Source organism: Nerophis lumbriciformis, linkage group LG25 (genome assembly GCF_033978685.3).
Source record: "Nerophis lumbriciformis linkage group LG25, RoL_Nlum_v2.1, whole genome shotgun sequence".
Taxonomy (NCBI): Eukaryota; Metazoa; Chordata; class Actinopteri; order Syngnathiformes; family Syngnathidae; genus Nerophis; species Nerophis lumbriciformis.
In genome coordinates, this window is record NC_084572.2 from 40951270 (window position 1) to 40968672 (window position 17403).

Genomic DNA, 17403 nt, shown 5'->3' on the forward strand with positions numbered 1-17403 from the left:
GACGGCAGATAACTTTTTCACATCTAAACCAGGACAAGACTGAACTTTTAGTCAGAGAGACATATTCAAACTACAATCCTTGTCGTACAAAACTCCATCACTACTAAGTGGTTTTCGACTCTGACCTTAGTTTTATGCCACATGTAAAAAAAATAGGTCGTCTAGGAGTATGGCGAGGATGGTGTTCTGCTGACCTCGACTGCGGATGTTGTGGATCGGTGGAGGGAATACTTCGAAGACCTCCTCAATCCCACCAACACGTCTTCCTAGGGGAAGTCTGTGGTGGGCTCTCCTATTTCTGGGGCTGAGGTTGCTGAGGTAGTTAAAAAGCTCCTCGGTGGCAAGGCCCCGGGGGTAGATGAGGTCCGCCCGGAGTTCCTTAAGGCTCTGGATGCTGTGGGGCTGTCTTGGTTGACAAGACTCTGCAGCATCGCGTGGACATCGGGGGCGGTGCCACTGGATTGGCAGACCGGGGTGGTGGTTCCTCTCTTTAAGAAGGGGAACCGGAGGGTGTGTTCTAACTATCGTGGGATCACACTCCTCAGCCTTCCCGGTAAGGTCTATTCAGGTGTACTGGAGAGGAGGCTACGCCGGATAGTCCAACCTCGGATTCAGGAGGAACAGTGTGGTTTTCGTCCTGGTCGTGGAACTGTGGACCAGCTCTATACTCTCGGCAGGGTCCTTGAGGGTGCATGGGAGTTTGCTCAACCAGTCTACATGTGCTTTGTGGACTTGGAGAAGGCATTCGACCGTGTCCCTCGGGAAGTCCTGTGGGGAGTGCTCAGAGAGTATGGGGTATCGGACTGTCTGATTGTGGCAGTCCGCTCCCTGTATGCTCAGTGCCAGAGCTTGGTCCGCATTGCCGGCAGTAAGTCGGACACGTTTCCAGTGAGGGTTGGACTCCGCCAAGGCTGCCCTTTGTCACCCATTCTGTTCTGAACTTTTATGGACAGAATTTCTAGGCGCAGTCAAGGCGTTGAGGGGATCTGGTTTGGTGGCTGCAGGATTAGGTCTCTGCTTTTTGCAGATGATGTGGTCCTGATGGCTTCATCTGGCCAGGATCTTCAGCTCTCACTGGATCGGTTCGCAGCCGAGTGTGAAGCGACTGGGATGAGAATCAGCACCTCCAAGTCCGAGTCCATGGTTCTCGCCAGGAAAAAGGTGGAGTGCCATCTCCGGGTTGGGGAGGAGATCTTGCCCCAAGTGGAGGAGTTCAAGTACCTCGGAGTCTTGTTCACGAGTGGGGGAAGAGTGGATCGTGAGATCGACAGGCGGATCGGTGCGGCGTCTTCAGTAATGCGGACGCTGTATCGATTCGTTGTGGTGAAGAAGGAGCTGAGCCGGAAGGCAAAGCTCTCAATTTACCGGTCGATCTACGTTCCCATCCTCACCTATGGTCATGAGCTTTGGGTTATGACCGAAAGGACAAGATCACGGGTACAAGCGGCTGAAATGAGTTTCCTCCGCCGGGTGGCGGGTCTCTCCCTTAGAGATAGGGTGAGAAGCTCTGTCATCCGGGGGGAGCTCAAAGTAAAGCCGCTGCTCTTCCACATCGAGAGGAGCCAGATGAGGTGGTTCGGGCATCTGGTCAGGATGCCACCCGAACGCCTCCCTAGGGAGGTGTTTAGGGCACGTCCGACCGGTAGGAGGCCGCGGGGAAGACCCAGGACACGTTGGGAAGACTATGTCTCCCGGCTGGCCTGGGAACGCCTCGGGGTCCCACAGGAAGAGCTGGACGAAGTGGCTGGGGAGAGGGAAGTCTGGGCTTCCCTGCTTAGGCTGCTGCCCCCGCGACCCGACCTCGGATAAGCGGAAGAAGATGGATGGATGGATGGATGGATGGTAAAAAAATATGAACAAAAATAGGGTTCTATAATCTTAAGAATAAAGCCAGCGTTCGCCCAATTCTCTCTCAGAGCAACACAGAGATGTTTTTATTACAAGTGCTATGGAATAGATGATTGTAACACCTGCTTTCTGCTCTTCTTAAAGAGGTTATTACACCTTTACAATTACTCCAAAATTCACATGTCCTGACAAAGACTAAATGGCGGGCTCACATTACACCAGTTTTAAAATCTCTGCATTGTCTTCCCAAGTGTTTCAGGATCAATTCTAAAGTTCTTCTTCTGGTTACCCTACATTCCTGGGCCCTGAGATGCTCGGGCACTCGTCTCCTAGTTATTCCAAAAGTCAGGACACTAGTGTTTACTCACCTGGCTCCTCTGTACTCAGCCATGCATTCATATGTAACACCCAGCTTTCTGCTCTTCCTAAAGAGGTTATCACACCTTTACAATTACTCCAAAACTCAGCGGCACGTGTCCTGACGAAGACCAGAAGGCGGGCTCACATTACACCAGTTTTAAAATCTCTGCATTGTCTCCCCGTGTGTTTCAGGATCAATTCTAAAGTTGTTCTTCTGGTTTATGTATTGATGGTATTGGGCCTTCTTATCTTTCAGATTTGCTTTTACCCTACAAACCTTCCTGGGACCCGAGATCCTCCGGCACTCGTCTCCTAATTATTCAAAAGTCAGGACACAAAGTCAGGGGATGGCATCTTTCCACCATTATGACCCCCCGGAACATCTTGCCGGAAGACCTGAGAACGTTCATGTTTTTAAGAGCAGGCTTAAGACTCTCCTTTTTGATTAGGCTTTTACCTGATATTATTTTTATTGAAGTCGTTCCTACTTTACTTTTTATCTTGTTTGTTATGCACAATTTCACTTCAAATCATCAAAATTAAATGAAATAAACATTTGAATGCATCAGTCTGTGTGCAATGAATAAATATAATGTACAAGTTACACCTTTTGAATGCAATTACTGAAATAAATCAAGTTTTTCAAAATATTCTAATTTACTGGCTTTTACCTGTATATATATATATATATTTATAAATAAATAAAAGAAATACTTGAATTTTAGTGTTCATTTATTTACACATATACACAGACATAACACTCATCTACTCATTGTTGAGTTAAGGGTTAAATTGTCCATCCTTGTTCTATTCTCTGTCACTATTTCTCTAACCATGCTGAACACCCTCTCTGATGATGCATTGCTGTGTGGCACACACAAAAGTGCTTTCATCAAATGCACTAGATGGTAGTATTGTCCTGTTTAAGAGTGTCACAACATTGCTGTTTACGGCAGACGGACTGCTTTACTGTAGACGTTCTTTATATTGTGGGAAAGCCCCCTCCAGCTCCGCCTGAATTTCGGGAGATTTTCGGGAGAAAATTTGTCCTGGGAGGTTTTCGGGAGAGGCGCTGAATTTCGGGAGTCTCCCGGGAAATCCGGGAGGGTTGGCAAGTATGCTCTAACCACCTCATACTTGCCTTATTTTACCACTTCGATTTGATTTTTTTTTAGTGTTGTTGTCTTGAAATGAAGAGAAAGCTGCACACAACATGAATAAATCACAACATTTCACACTTGAAAGTTTTATAGGACTTGTAAAAAAAAAAAAAGAGAAATAAAACAGAACACTAACCGAGGCAAGCCAGACATGGGGTTTCTCCAAGAAGTATTTACACAACACGACGTATGTACAGACGAGAAGGCTACACCCTTTTCTAGTGTCGTACATTTGTTATTTACAACGTAACCATCACATCTTGGCTTTGAACACACAGACTCCACTCCACTCCACTCCACTCCACTCCACTCCACTCCCTGGCCACAAACCTCTTGGCAGAAATTGGAACTAACGACACACTTTTGAAGGAACCTTTTTAACCTTGGTGGCATCCACTTTTTAACCTTGGTGACATCCACTTTTTAACCTTGGTGGCATCCACTTTTTATCCTTGGTGAGTAACCAAGGATAAAAAGTGGATGTCACCAAACGTAAAAATGTCACCAATGGAGACATCCACTTTTTAACCTTGGTGACATCCACTTTTTAACCTTGGTGACATCCACTTTTTAACCTTGGTGACATCCACTTTTTAACCTTGGTGACATCCACTTTTTAACCTTGGTGACATCCACTTTTTAACCTTGGTGACATCCACTTTTTAACCTTGGTGGCATCCACTTTTTAACCTTGGTGGCATCCACTTTTTAACCTTGGTGACATCCACTTTTTAACCTTGGTGGCAAGGATAAAGGATAAAAGGATAAGGATAAAAAGTGGATGTCACCAAACGTAAAAATGTCACCAATGGAGACATCCACTTTTTATCCTTGGTGGCATCCACTTTTTAACCTTGGTGGCATCCACTTTTTAACCTTGGTGGCATCCACTTTTTAACCTTGGTGACATCCACTTTTTAACCTTGGTGGCATCCACTTTTTAACCTTGGTGGCATCCACTTTTTATCCTTGGTGAGTAACCAAGGATAAAAAGTGGATGTCACCAAACGTAAAAATGTCACCAATGGAGACATCCACTTTTTAACCTTGGTGGCATCCACTTTTTAACCTTGGTGACATCCACTTTTTAACCTTGGTGGCATCCACTTTTTAACCTTGGTGGCATCCACTTTTTATCCTTGGTGAGTAACCAAGGATAAAAAGTGGATGTCACCAAACGTAAAAATGTCACCAATGGAGACATCCACTTTTTAACCTTGGTGGCATCCACTTTTTAACCTTGGTGGCATCCACTTTTTAACCTTGGTGGCATCCACTTTTTAACCTTGGTGACATCCACTTTTTAACCTTGGTGGCATCCACTTTTTAACCTTGGTGGCATCCACTTTTTAACCTTGGTGACATCCACTTTTTAACCTTGGTGGCATCCACTTTTTACCCTTGGTGAGTAACCAAGGATAAAAAGTGGATGTCACCAAACGTAAAAATGTCACCAATGGAGACATCCACTTTTTAACCTTGGTGGCATCCACTTTTTAACCTTGGTGACATCCACTTTTTAACCTTGGTGGCATCCACTTTTTAACCTTGGTGACATCCACTTTTTATCCTTGGTGACATCCACTTTTTAACCTTGGTGACATCCACTTTTTATCCTTGGTGGCATCCACTTTTTATCCTTGGTGACATCCACTTTTTAACCTTGGTGACATCCACTTTTTAACCTTGGTGACATCCACTTTTTAACCTTGGTGACATCCACTTTTTAACCTTGGTGGCATCCACTTTTTAACCTTGGTGACATCCACTTCACAGACTCCTAAGCACTGAAAAGTGCAACTCTTAAAATGTTCTGTCCCATTTTAGGTCCACTAGTCTAACATCTTAAACGCTCTGATGACTATCTGATACTATGTGATGCCATCTGATACTATGTGATACCATCTAGACTATCTACAAGTCTTTGGACAGCGATGTTCTCTTGAAGGAAGGACACCAAGAAAAGTCTTGAAATAGGAGCTGAGTGATTGTTACAAGTACCTTTACGAAGCTTAAAGAGGAACTGCACTTTGTTTCTATTCACAGTCCTTCTTATGTGAGACAAGAACACAAATGTTTGGTTTATTTTAATATTCATTTGAAGTGGTCAAATACGGCAAGTATGAGGTGGCTAACGATGCAGCTAATAGGCTATTCTGCCCATAAAGACCTCTAAAAAACATTGTTTATTTACATGTCCTGACATGATTATTAACCAAGTATTACATTTTATACTAGCTTTTAAGCAAATGTTGTATGTTTGGACCCAAAAATCATGGTTCATTACATGTTATTATGAATGTTACTTGATACTACATATAATACTATATTACATGTTATTATGAATGTTACTACATGACATATATACTTACATCATGTATATATTACATGTTATTATTAATGTTACTAGATACTACATATATACTTACATCATGTATATATTACATGTTATTATGAATGTTACTACATGACATATATACTTACATCATGTATATATTACATGTTATTATGAATGTTACTACATTACATATATACTTACATCATGTATATATTACATGTTATTATGAATGTTACTACATTACATATATACTTACATCATGTATATATTACATATTATGAATATTACTAGATACTACATATATACTATACTACATGTTATTATGAATGTTACTACATGACATATATACTTACATCATGTATATATTACATGTTATTATGAATGTTACTACATGACATATATACTTACATCATGTATACATTACATGTTATTATGAATGTTACTACATGACATATATACTTACATCATGTATATATTACATGTTATTATGAATGTTACTGCATGACATATATACTTACATCATGTAAATATTACATGTTATTATGAATGTTACTACATGACATATATACTTACATCATGTATATATTACATGTTATTATGAATGTTACTACATGACATATATACTTACATCATGTATATATAACATGTTATTATGAATGTTACTACATGACATATATACTTACATCGTGTATATATTACATGTTATTATGAATGTTACTACATAACATATATACTTACATCGTGTATATATTACATGTTATTATGAATGTTACTACATGACATATATACTTACATCATGTATATATTACATGTTATTATGAATGTTACTAGATACTACATATATACTATATTACATGTTATTACTTACATCATGTATATATTACATGTTATTATGAATGTTACTACATGACATATATACTTACATCATGTATATATTACATGTTATTATGAATGTTACTAGATACTACATATATACTATACTACATGTTATTATGAATGTTGCTACATGACATATATACTTACATCATGTATATATTACATGTTATTATGAATGTTACTACATGACATATGTACTTACATCATGTATATAATACATGTTATTATGAATGTTACTGCATGACATATGTAATTACTACATATATACTTGGATGTTTCTTAGAGCGCTCTATAGGTGCAACAGAACGACCACCGTTAGCTCTATTGTTAGCTGCCTTTTGCTAGAGTTTATTTACGAGTTAGAATGCATGAAAAAAAAGAAGCAACATGTCTTACTTGAGGGTTGCGAATGACTCCAAAATAAAGTGCAGTTCCCCTAAAATGGAGGTCCAGTGGCTGAATAGAAGAACTGGTCGACGGAAGGAAAGTGAAAGTAGTCTTTGCAACGTCTCTAGTACTAAAGCTACTTCTTAATGTTGGTACAACACTGTGTGGTTTAAAACATGGTCCATATACAACATGGCGCACGCTGAATGCTATAAACTCAGACCACCAAAAAAATACAAAGCTGTATTTTTTGGTGGTCTGTTGTTGAAAGGTCTTGGGACTTGAACACAATCTTAGACTTTAGACATCTACTAAGAAGCCATCACGACAAAGTGACATTTAGTACCGTTCATCAGAGCGCGAGGCTCCGCCCTCAGCACACGGCGAGGGGCTGCAGCTCGCTGTCGCGCCGCTGGTTCTTCTTCAGCAGCTGGATGCGGTTGTGGCAGTAGAACTTGATGGCCCGCCAGTCGCGCTGGTTGCTGACCAGCAGGGGGCACTGCTGCAGGCAGCGCTCGCAGTCCGCCTTGGCGGGCACGCGCAGCTCGTTGATGTTCCGGGTCAGGTGCTCCTCCACCGCCGCTCGCTCCGCCTCCGACCACGGACGCTTCAGCACGCCGCGCTTACCTGAGAGGAGGGGCAGAGATGAGGTACACACATTCATGTCGGGGAGTTCCCATACCACTTTTTCACTTCTGATACCTGGAGTGTTGGCCGATAGCACAAATCATATCACAATAAACATCGATTTATCAACTTTAAACAACAACAACAAGCTCGACCTTTGGTGCCCTCACAAACCATCAGAAATCAGGAAAATCCTTAACTTTAACAACCGTACTGCTACAATAATCATCATTTTAAAAAGTACAGTGGAACCTCCATATTACAGTAAACTTGTATTTACCAACTTAAAAGACAACAACAAGCTCGACTGTCCACACAGAAGTCCCTTTGGTGCCCTCACAAACCATCAGAAATCAGGAAAATCCTTAACTTTAACAACCGTAATGCTACAATGATCATCATTTTTTAAAAGTACAGTGGAACCTCCATATCACAGTAAACAAATATTTACCAACTTAAAACAACAACAACAAGCTCAGTTGTCCACATAGATGTCCCTTTGGTGCCCTCACAAACCATCAGAAATCAGGAAAATCCTTAACTTTAACAACCGTACTGCTACAATAATAATCATTTTAAAAAGTACAGTGGAACCTCCATATCACAGTAAACTTGTATTTACCAACTTAAAAGAACAACAACAAGCTCGACTGTCCACACAGAAGTCCCTTTGGTGCCCTCAGAAACCATCAGAAATCAGGAAAATCCTTAACTTTAACAACCGTATTGCTACAAGGATCATAATTTTTTTAAAGTACAGTGGAACCTCCATATCACAGTTAACATATATTTACCAACTTAAAAAAACAACAACACGCTCAACTGTCCACACAGAAGTCACTTTGGTGCCCTCACAAACCATCAGAAATCAGGAAAATCCTTAACTTTAACAACCGTACTGCTACAATAATCATCATTTTAAAAAGTACAGTGGAACCTCCATATCACAGTAAACTTGTATTTACCAACTTAAAAGACAACAACAAGCTCGACTGTCCACATATAAGTCCCTTTGGTGCCCTCACAAACCATCAGAAATCAGGAAAATCCTTAACTTTAAAAAGCGTATTGCTACAATAATCATCATTTTAAAAAGTACAGTGGAACCTCCATATCACAGTAAACATCTATTTACCAACTTAAAAGAACAACAACAAGCTCAACTGTCCACATAGAAGTCCCTTTGGTGCCCTCACAAACCATCAGAAATCAGGAAAATCCTTAACTTTAACAACCGTACTGCTACAATAATCATCATTTTAAAAAAGTACAGTGGAACCTCCATATCACAGTAAACATATATTTACCAACTTAAAACAACAACAACAAGCTCAACTGTCCACACAGAAGTCCCTTTGATGCCCTCACAAACCATCAGAAATCAGGAAAATCCTTAACTTTAACAACCGTATTGCTACAATAATCATCATTTTAAAAAGTACAGTGGAACCTCCATATCACAGTAAACTTGTATGTACCAACTTAAAAGACAACAACACGCTCAACTGTCCACACAGAAGTCCCTTTGGTGCCCTCACAAACCATCAGAAATCAGGAAAATCCTTAACTTTAACAACCGTATTGCTACAATAATCATCATTTTAAAAAGTACAGTGGAACCTCCATATCACAGTAAACTTGTATTTACCAACTTAAAAGAACAACAACAAGCTCGACTGTCGACACAGAAGTCCCTTTGGTGCCCTCACAAACCATCAGAAATCAGCAAAATCCTTAACTTTAACAACCGTAATGCTACAATGATCATCATTTTTTTAAAGTACAGTGGAACCTCCATATCACAGTAAACATATATTTACCAACTTAAAACAACAACAACAAGCTCAACTGTCCACACAGAAGTCCCTTTGGTGCCCTCACAAACCATCAGAAATCAGGAAAATCCTTAACTTTAACAACCGTACTGCTACAATCATCATCATTTTAAAAAGTACAGTGGAACCTCCATATCACAGTAAACATCTATTTACCAACTTAAAAGAACAACAACAAGCTCGACTGTCCACACAGAAGTCCCTTTGGTGCCCTCACAAACCATCAGAAATCAGGAAAAATCCTTAACTTTAACAACCGTACTGCTACAATAATCATCATTTTAAAAAGTACAGTGGAACCTCCATATCACAGTAAACTTGTATTTACCAACTTAAAAGAACAACAACAATCTTGACTGTCCACACAGAAGTCCCTTTGGTGCCCTCACAAACCATCAGAAATCAGGAAAATCCTTAACTTTAACAACCGTACTGCTACAATAATCATCATTTTAAAAAGTACAGTGGAACCTCCATATCAACATAAACTTGTATTTACCAACTTAAAAGAACAACAACAAGCTCAACTGTCCACACAGAAGTCCCTTTGGTGCCCTCACAAACCATCAGAAATCAGGAAAATCCTTAACTTTAACAACCGTAATGCTACAATGATCATCATTTTTTTAAAGTACAGTGGAACCTCCATATCACAGTAAACATATATTTACCAACTTAAAAGAACAACAACAAGCTCGACTGTCCACACAGAAGTCCCTTTGGTGCCCTCAAAAACCATCAGAAATCAGGAAAATCCTTAACTTTAACAACCGTATTGCTACAATAATCATCATTTTAAAAAGTACAGTGGAACCTCCATATCACAGTAAACATCTATTTACCAACTTAAAAGAACAACAACAAGCTCAACTGTCCACACAGAAGTCCCTTTGGTGCCCTCACAAACCATCAGAAATCAGGAAAAATCCTTAACTTTAACAACCGTACTGCTACAATAATCATCATTTTAAAAAGTACAGTGGAACCTCCATATCAACATAAACTTGTATTTACCAACTTAAAAGAACAACAACAAGCTCGACTGTCGACACAGAAGTCCCTTTGGTGCCCTCACAAACCATCAGAAATCAGCAAAATCCTTAACTTTAACAACCGTATTGCTACAATGATCATCATTTTTTAAAAGTACAGTGGAACCTCCATATCACAGTAAACATCTATTTACCAACTTAAAAGAACAACAACAAGCTTGACTGTCGACACAGAAGTCCCTTTGGTGCCCTCACAAACCATCAGAAATCAGCAAAATCCTTAACTTTAACAACCGTATTGCTACAATGATCATCATTTTTTTAAAGTACAGTGGAACCTCCATATCACAGTAAACATATATTTACCAACTTAAAACAACAACAACACGCTCAACTGTCCACACAGAAGTCACTTTGGTGCCCTCACAAACCATCAGAAATCAGGAAAATCCTTAACTTTAACAACCGTACTGCTACAATAATCATCATTTTAAAAAGTACAGTGGAACCTCCATATCACAGTAAACTTGTATTTACCAACTTAAAAGAACAACAACAAGCTCGACTGTCCACACAGAAGTCCCTTTGGTGCCCTCACAAACCATCAGAAATCAGCAAAATCCTTAACTTTAACAACCGTATTGCTACAATGATCATCATTTTTTTAAAGTACAGTGGAACCTCCATATCACAGTAAACATATATTTACCAACTTAAAACAACAACAACAAGCTCAACTGTCCACACAGAAGTCCCTTTGATGCCCTCACAAACCATCAGAAATCATATACACATAAATATATACACATATATATATATGTGTATATATATATATATATATATATATATATATATATATATATACACATATACATAAATATATATACATATATACATAACATATAATATATAAACATTTTTTTAATTTATTATTAATATAAACTTGTCTGCTTTTAGTCATTTCATGATGCCTTTATCTTTATTTTTGCATTTTGATATATGGAGTTTTTTTTATTTTTTTTATGTATTTATGTATTTAAGTAATGTACATGTATATGTACATGTAGATGATGTATCGGGAAAGATCCATTAAGAGTTTGAGCAGAAATATGTCATAGAGGAATTAACTATACACAATAAAACATTTGCAAAATGATGTGTCACATGAATGTTTTTGAAGTAAAACCTTTGTGACATGAAAAAAACACAAGTAATGTAAAAAAACAACATTGTGTTTACTTTGTGATACCAAAATAAAACACAAAGTATTTTGGCTAATGAAGATGAAGTCTAATAAACAAGCTTTGTTCTTTTCCAACAACACCTTGTAGTTCAGTACAACAGTTTGGCCAACAAAAATAAAGAGTGACACCTCTCACATCGAATACACAATCTTCACAGCCTGTGTTCAGTTGGATGAGATGACAAAACATTTGAGCTATAATATAGATGTTATTTGAACACTGATACAGTTAAATAAAGGAGGAGTGAACATCCCAGTAAACAAAGTAAAGACTGTTTACTAGCTGATGGACGCTGTATTGAGAAAATAAAAGCAACATCAAATAGTTTTCTGTATACTTTTAGTGTGGGGACAATATTGTCCACACCTGTCTCCATCTAAACACAGCAGTGCGCTCTTAAACGCACGCCGGGAAGCGAGGAAAAATGACGTTAAACCAAGCGCTTGGCTCCGTTTACTCCGAGGGGAAATCTCCCGAGCAAAGTCCGTGTAGTTAGTCCGCCGTTATTATCAAGCCAAACGACGCTAGTGCGCATGCGCCTGACTCATACTTGCCAACCCTCCCGGATTTTCCGGGAGACTCCCGAAATTCAGCGCCTCTCCCGAAAACCTCCCGGGACAAATTTTCTCCCGAAAAACTCCCGAAATTCAGGCGGACCTGAGTGACGTGTTGACAACACACAACAACAGTGTCTACCGTAAAGCAGTTCGTCTGCTCTAAACAGCAATGTTGTGACACTTTTAAACAGGACAATACTGCCATCTACTGTACATGCATATGTGACCCACCCATAATGTGTCACATTTTTGTGTTGATTTATTTATTTTTATTTTGTGGTTTGAATTCGTTTTTGGAGCTGTCATTACACATTTATCAGTATTCACATTGGTCAGTAGGGGGCAGTAGGGCGTTTCTTCCCAATTGAATGCTATCACCTGCACACCGGGAGTGTCTTGTCATTCTGATGAGCGCGACCAGTCTGTGAACAATTGAAACGTCCTGTGTGCTTTTTCCTCCTGTATAACAGGTTAGTTTTGGTGAATCAACTCACTGAATAATATCCATGTGATCTTTATAAGTTTAAGTACACATTCTGATGGTGGAGCCTAACTCTAAAGTGTTTGTGAGTTGTAGTTTGTAAATGAACACTGAAATTCAAGTATTTATTTTATATATATATATATATAGCTAGAATTCACTGAAAGTCAAGTATTTCTTATATATAGATATATATCTTAACCACGCCCCCAACCACGCCCACGCCCCACCCCCGACCACGCCCCCGCCTCCCGAAATCGGAGGTCTCAAGGTTGGCAAGTATGGCCTGACTTCCTGTCGCCTAAAATGCATTAATAAATGACGGCTTTTCGGTAATTAAAGAATTAGACGTATTGTTAACTGTGGGGAATTTTACCCCCTCCCCCTCACTTGTGACGTTGTGCACTGTCTCACCTGAACCCCTCCTTCGGTTGACAGGAAGTGGTGGAGGAGTGGGCGTGGCAGACTGGGGAGGCGCCGGGCTGTTCTTCAGCTTCTTGGGTCGTCCCACTCGGCCATTGTTCTTGCCCTTCCTGACGTACAGCAGGGTGGGCGCAGGTTTGGGGGAGGGGGAGAGGGCGGGCGGCTCTGGCTTCTCCTTCTGCTCCCCTTCAGACTCTCCCTCGGAATACGAGTCGGCAGAGTTTCCTGACATGACTGTGAAAGGTTGATGAGAGGAAACAAAAGGCAGCGTGGCGTTGGTAGAGTTCAAACACGTCACTCAAGCCAGTGTTTCTTAACCATAGGGCCGGTACTCCAATGTAATACACTTGTCCACCACTTGGGGCCGTAATGATAATATCAAACAGAAGAAGTCACAGGGAAGTTTCTTAAAGGGGAACTGCACTTTTTAGGGCCCGCATGGCCCATTGCATAAGGACTCCCAAAGGGAGTCCTTATGCAATGGGACATAAGGACCTATTGAATTTGTAAGGTTTTATTATTATTATTATACCGGCCGCCTCTTTGAGCTCTAATTTGACCCACTTAACATGCTTCAAAACTCACCATATTTAACCCACACATCAGGACCTGCGAAAATTGTCTTTTAATAAAAAAAACGAACCCCAAAACTCAAAATTGCGCTCTAGCGCGCCCTAGGAAAAAAAAACTAGACTGCCTGTAACTCCCACTAGGAAGGTCGGAGAGACATGAAACAAAAACCTCTATGTAGGTCTGACTCAGATCTAGATTTCATAATAGTACATTCTCGGGCTAAAATCAACAGGAAGTTGGCAATTCCCCCTTCAAGACAAAAAAGTACTAAAAACAGTCACTTTTGCCACTTTGAGCTGTAATTTGATCCCCTTAACATGCTTCAAAACTCAAAAAACTGAACACACATCAGGACTGGCAAAAATTGCGATCTAATAAAAAAACCTAACCCCAAATCTCAAAATTGCGCTCTAGCGCAATTTTTGAATAAAACGCTGAAAAAACTGCTCCTCGGAAGAAAAAAATGACAAAACTGCCTGTAACTCCCACTGGGAAGGTCGGAGAGACATGAAACAAAAACCTCTATGTAGGTCTCACTTAGACCTTCATTTCATAGATTGACAACCCCCAGCAAAAATCAACAGGAAGTTTGCTATTCCCCCTTCAAAACAAATTTTTTTGTAAAAACCGGTCACCTTCCTTCAAAAACTATCTCCTCTGAGCGCGTTTGTCGTTTCGGCTTCAAACTAACACAGGAGAGAGATTGAACCCTTGTGTATAAAAGTACAGAACAGCGTTTTTCTAACTGCTCCGGTTTTGATTTTATGACCCTTCAAAGAACCATTGCGCTGATGCTGCTGCGCTGCTGTTTTTTTAAGATGGCTGCTTAAAAGCAGGAAGCACCAGCGTGCCCACACAATGCAGACAAGGTAGACAAAAGTATTGGGACACTTATGACTACCACCGGACAAAAGTATTGGGACACTTAGGACTACCACTGGAAAAAAGTATTGGGACACCTACACTGGACAAATGTATTGGGACACTTAGGACTACAACTTGACAAAAGTATTGGGAAACGTACTACTAAAACTGGACAAAAGTATTGGGACACTTATGACTAGTACCTGCCAAATACGCGGGCCCGACCAACGCTGCTTGCAGCTTTAATTATTTTTTATTTTGCCTATCGTTCACAATCATTATGAGAAAAGAAGGTAATTAGTTTTGCTTTCTAACATGTAAAAAACGTCTCGTTCTAGGTAGCTACAACACGATGTGATGTGACACCAATCTGTACTGAGTGAAAAACATGTACAATCACATTACAGTATGTGTAAAGTATTATTTCATGTTTTGTTTGTACACAACTGTAGTTGTAATAACACACAAGACGTGCTGCGTGTATCATGATCAATATTAAAGGGACTCACTCCATGGACAGGTGTCTGTTTGGTCCAGCTGGCCTGGGATGTTTTTTCCGGTTTATGCGGGTAAGCACTCCATTTATGTTAAAATCGGCTTTAAATTCCACATTTAGAGCGCCAAAGTGACTTTCACCTCACTGTCTCAGCTTCCGTCTGCTCCAGCGTTTCAGTCTTCCTTTGTGCTCGCTTCTAGAAGCCTTTTTAGCACAGCTTTTATCTCATTTCGCTGCCTTCTTGTTTTGTAGTGCACTGCTTGCCTGTTTTATCCAGTGCTTTCATGTTTTTATTTCTATTTTATCTGTTTCTATGTTTTATCTAGTGTTTATCTAGTGTTTTTCATGTTTTTGTTTCTATTTTAATTATCTATTATATATTCTTACTTTCTATTTTTATTTTTTACCTTTTTTATTTAATTACTTTTTTAATACTTTGTAGCATGTTTTATTTCATTTTTTTTAAATTGTATTTTATTTATTTATTTTTTTTAAATTATTATTAATCAATCCAACAAAACAATACCATACCAATGCAATCCAATTCCAAAACCAGCAATAAACAGCAATTGAGATTGATTTGATCTATGTTTCTATGTTTTATCTAGTGTTTTTCATGTTTTTATTTCTATTTAAATTTTCTATTATATATTCTAACTTTCTATTTTTATTTTTTACCTTTTTTATTTAATTACCTTTTTTTAAATTCTTTGTAGAACTTTGAGATTTTAACAAATGTAAAGTGCGTTACAAATGACAAGCGGTAGAAAATGGACGGACGGATAGTTCAACGTACGGATTTTCAGCTTCAAAAAGATAAGGTTGTGATCCTAATTTGTCCAAAACTAGTCGTCTTAGTTGTATATTACCAGGTCTGCCGAGATTAGAACACAATCAACACACATTCGCGTTTGTTTCCGGAAGTAAGAACAGACATTTGTTGCCAGAATTTGAAAGTGCGCTGCTATGGAAACGGAAAACATTGTGCGGATTAAAATGAACAAAATACGGTAAATATTGTACACATTACATATTGTTATGAAGGTGTTACGGCGCATGCGCATGCCGCTGATTTCCCGAGTTCCCGTGTCTGATCTCCCTTGTGTCTTCCCGCAGTGCTTCACGTGTCTTCCGTGATCGAGCTGTGCGCCTCGACTTCCACTTTGGACTTTGGACTGCCTCCCTCGATCCTCGACCCCCACTTTGCACACGGACCTCTTGACGCCTCTCAGCCCCACGGACCTCCCGCTTGCCTCTGCCTGGCCCCTTTGGACTTGTCTGCTTACTCACTCAACAATTAAGGAAATACTCAACAGCTAATCATTCATACACTTAGTCTCACACCATACACCCCTTGGGATTTGTCACACACCATTCCTGTGTTAATTAATTTAGGTTATTGTTTGTTATTATACATATAGTGAATATATATAATAAAATACATAGAGCTATACGGCCCCCTTGTGGTTCTGTGCCGTCAACTCCCCCAGCAAACATAACAGTATGTTCTGGCCCGGAACACAGGTCTGCACCGGCTTAAGAAGTCCAGCAAGATCATCACCGACAGGTGTGCTGATTGCAGATTGCAAGTGTCTGTTACTATTTTATATATATACTTGCAGTGTGTATATTGTACATATTACATATTGTTATGAAGGTGTCTGTTACTACATTATATATACTTGCAGTGTGTATATTGTACATATTACATATTGTTATGAAGGTGTCTGTTACTATATTATATATATACTTGCAGTGTGTATATTGCACATACTACATATTGTTATGAAGGTGTCTGTTACTACATTATATATATATACTTGCAGTGTGTATATTGTACATATTACATATTGTTATGAAGGTGTCTGTTACTACATTATATATATACTTGCAGTGTGTATATTGTACATATTCCATATTGTTTTGAAGGTGTCTGTTACTACATTATATATATACTTGCAGTGTGTATATTGCACATATTACATATTGTTATGAAGGTGTCTGTTACTACATTATATATATACTTGCAGTGTGTATATTGTACATATTACATATTGTTATGAAGGTGTCTGTTACTACATTATATATATACTTGCAGTGTGTATATTGTACATATTCCATATTGTTTTGAAGGTGTCTGTTACTAAATTATATATATACTTGCAGTGTGTATATTGTACATATTCCATATTGTTTTGAAGGTGTCTGTTACTATATTATATATATACTTGCAGTGTGTATATTGCACATATTACATATTGTTATGAAGGTGTCTGTTACTACATTATATATATACTTGCAGTGTGTATATTGCACATATTACATATTGTTATGAAGGTGTC

At 39.2% G+C, this 17403-nt stretch overlaps 1 protein-coding gene across 1 annotated transcript in view; it reads right to left on the reverse strand.

The window, feature by feature from the left end:
- Positions 1-6533: 6533 nt before the first annotated feature.
- LOC133621947 (uncharacterized) overlaps positions 6534-17403 on the reverse strand; it is a 55020-nt gene continuing 44150 nt past the window's right edge. Inside the window, exons 8-9 of the mRNA XM_061984423.2 lie at positions 13120-13362; positions 6534-7596 (exon numbers count right to left, since the gene is read on the reverse strand). Coding sequence (XP_061840407.1) covers positions 7343-7596; positions 13120-13362 — 497 coding nt within the window. The 3' untranslated portion in view covers positions 6534-7342. The remainder of the gene's footprint in view (positions 7597-13119; positions 13363-17403) is intronic.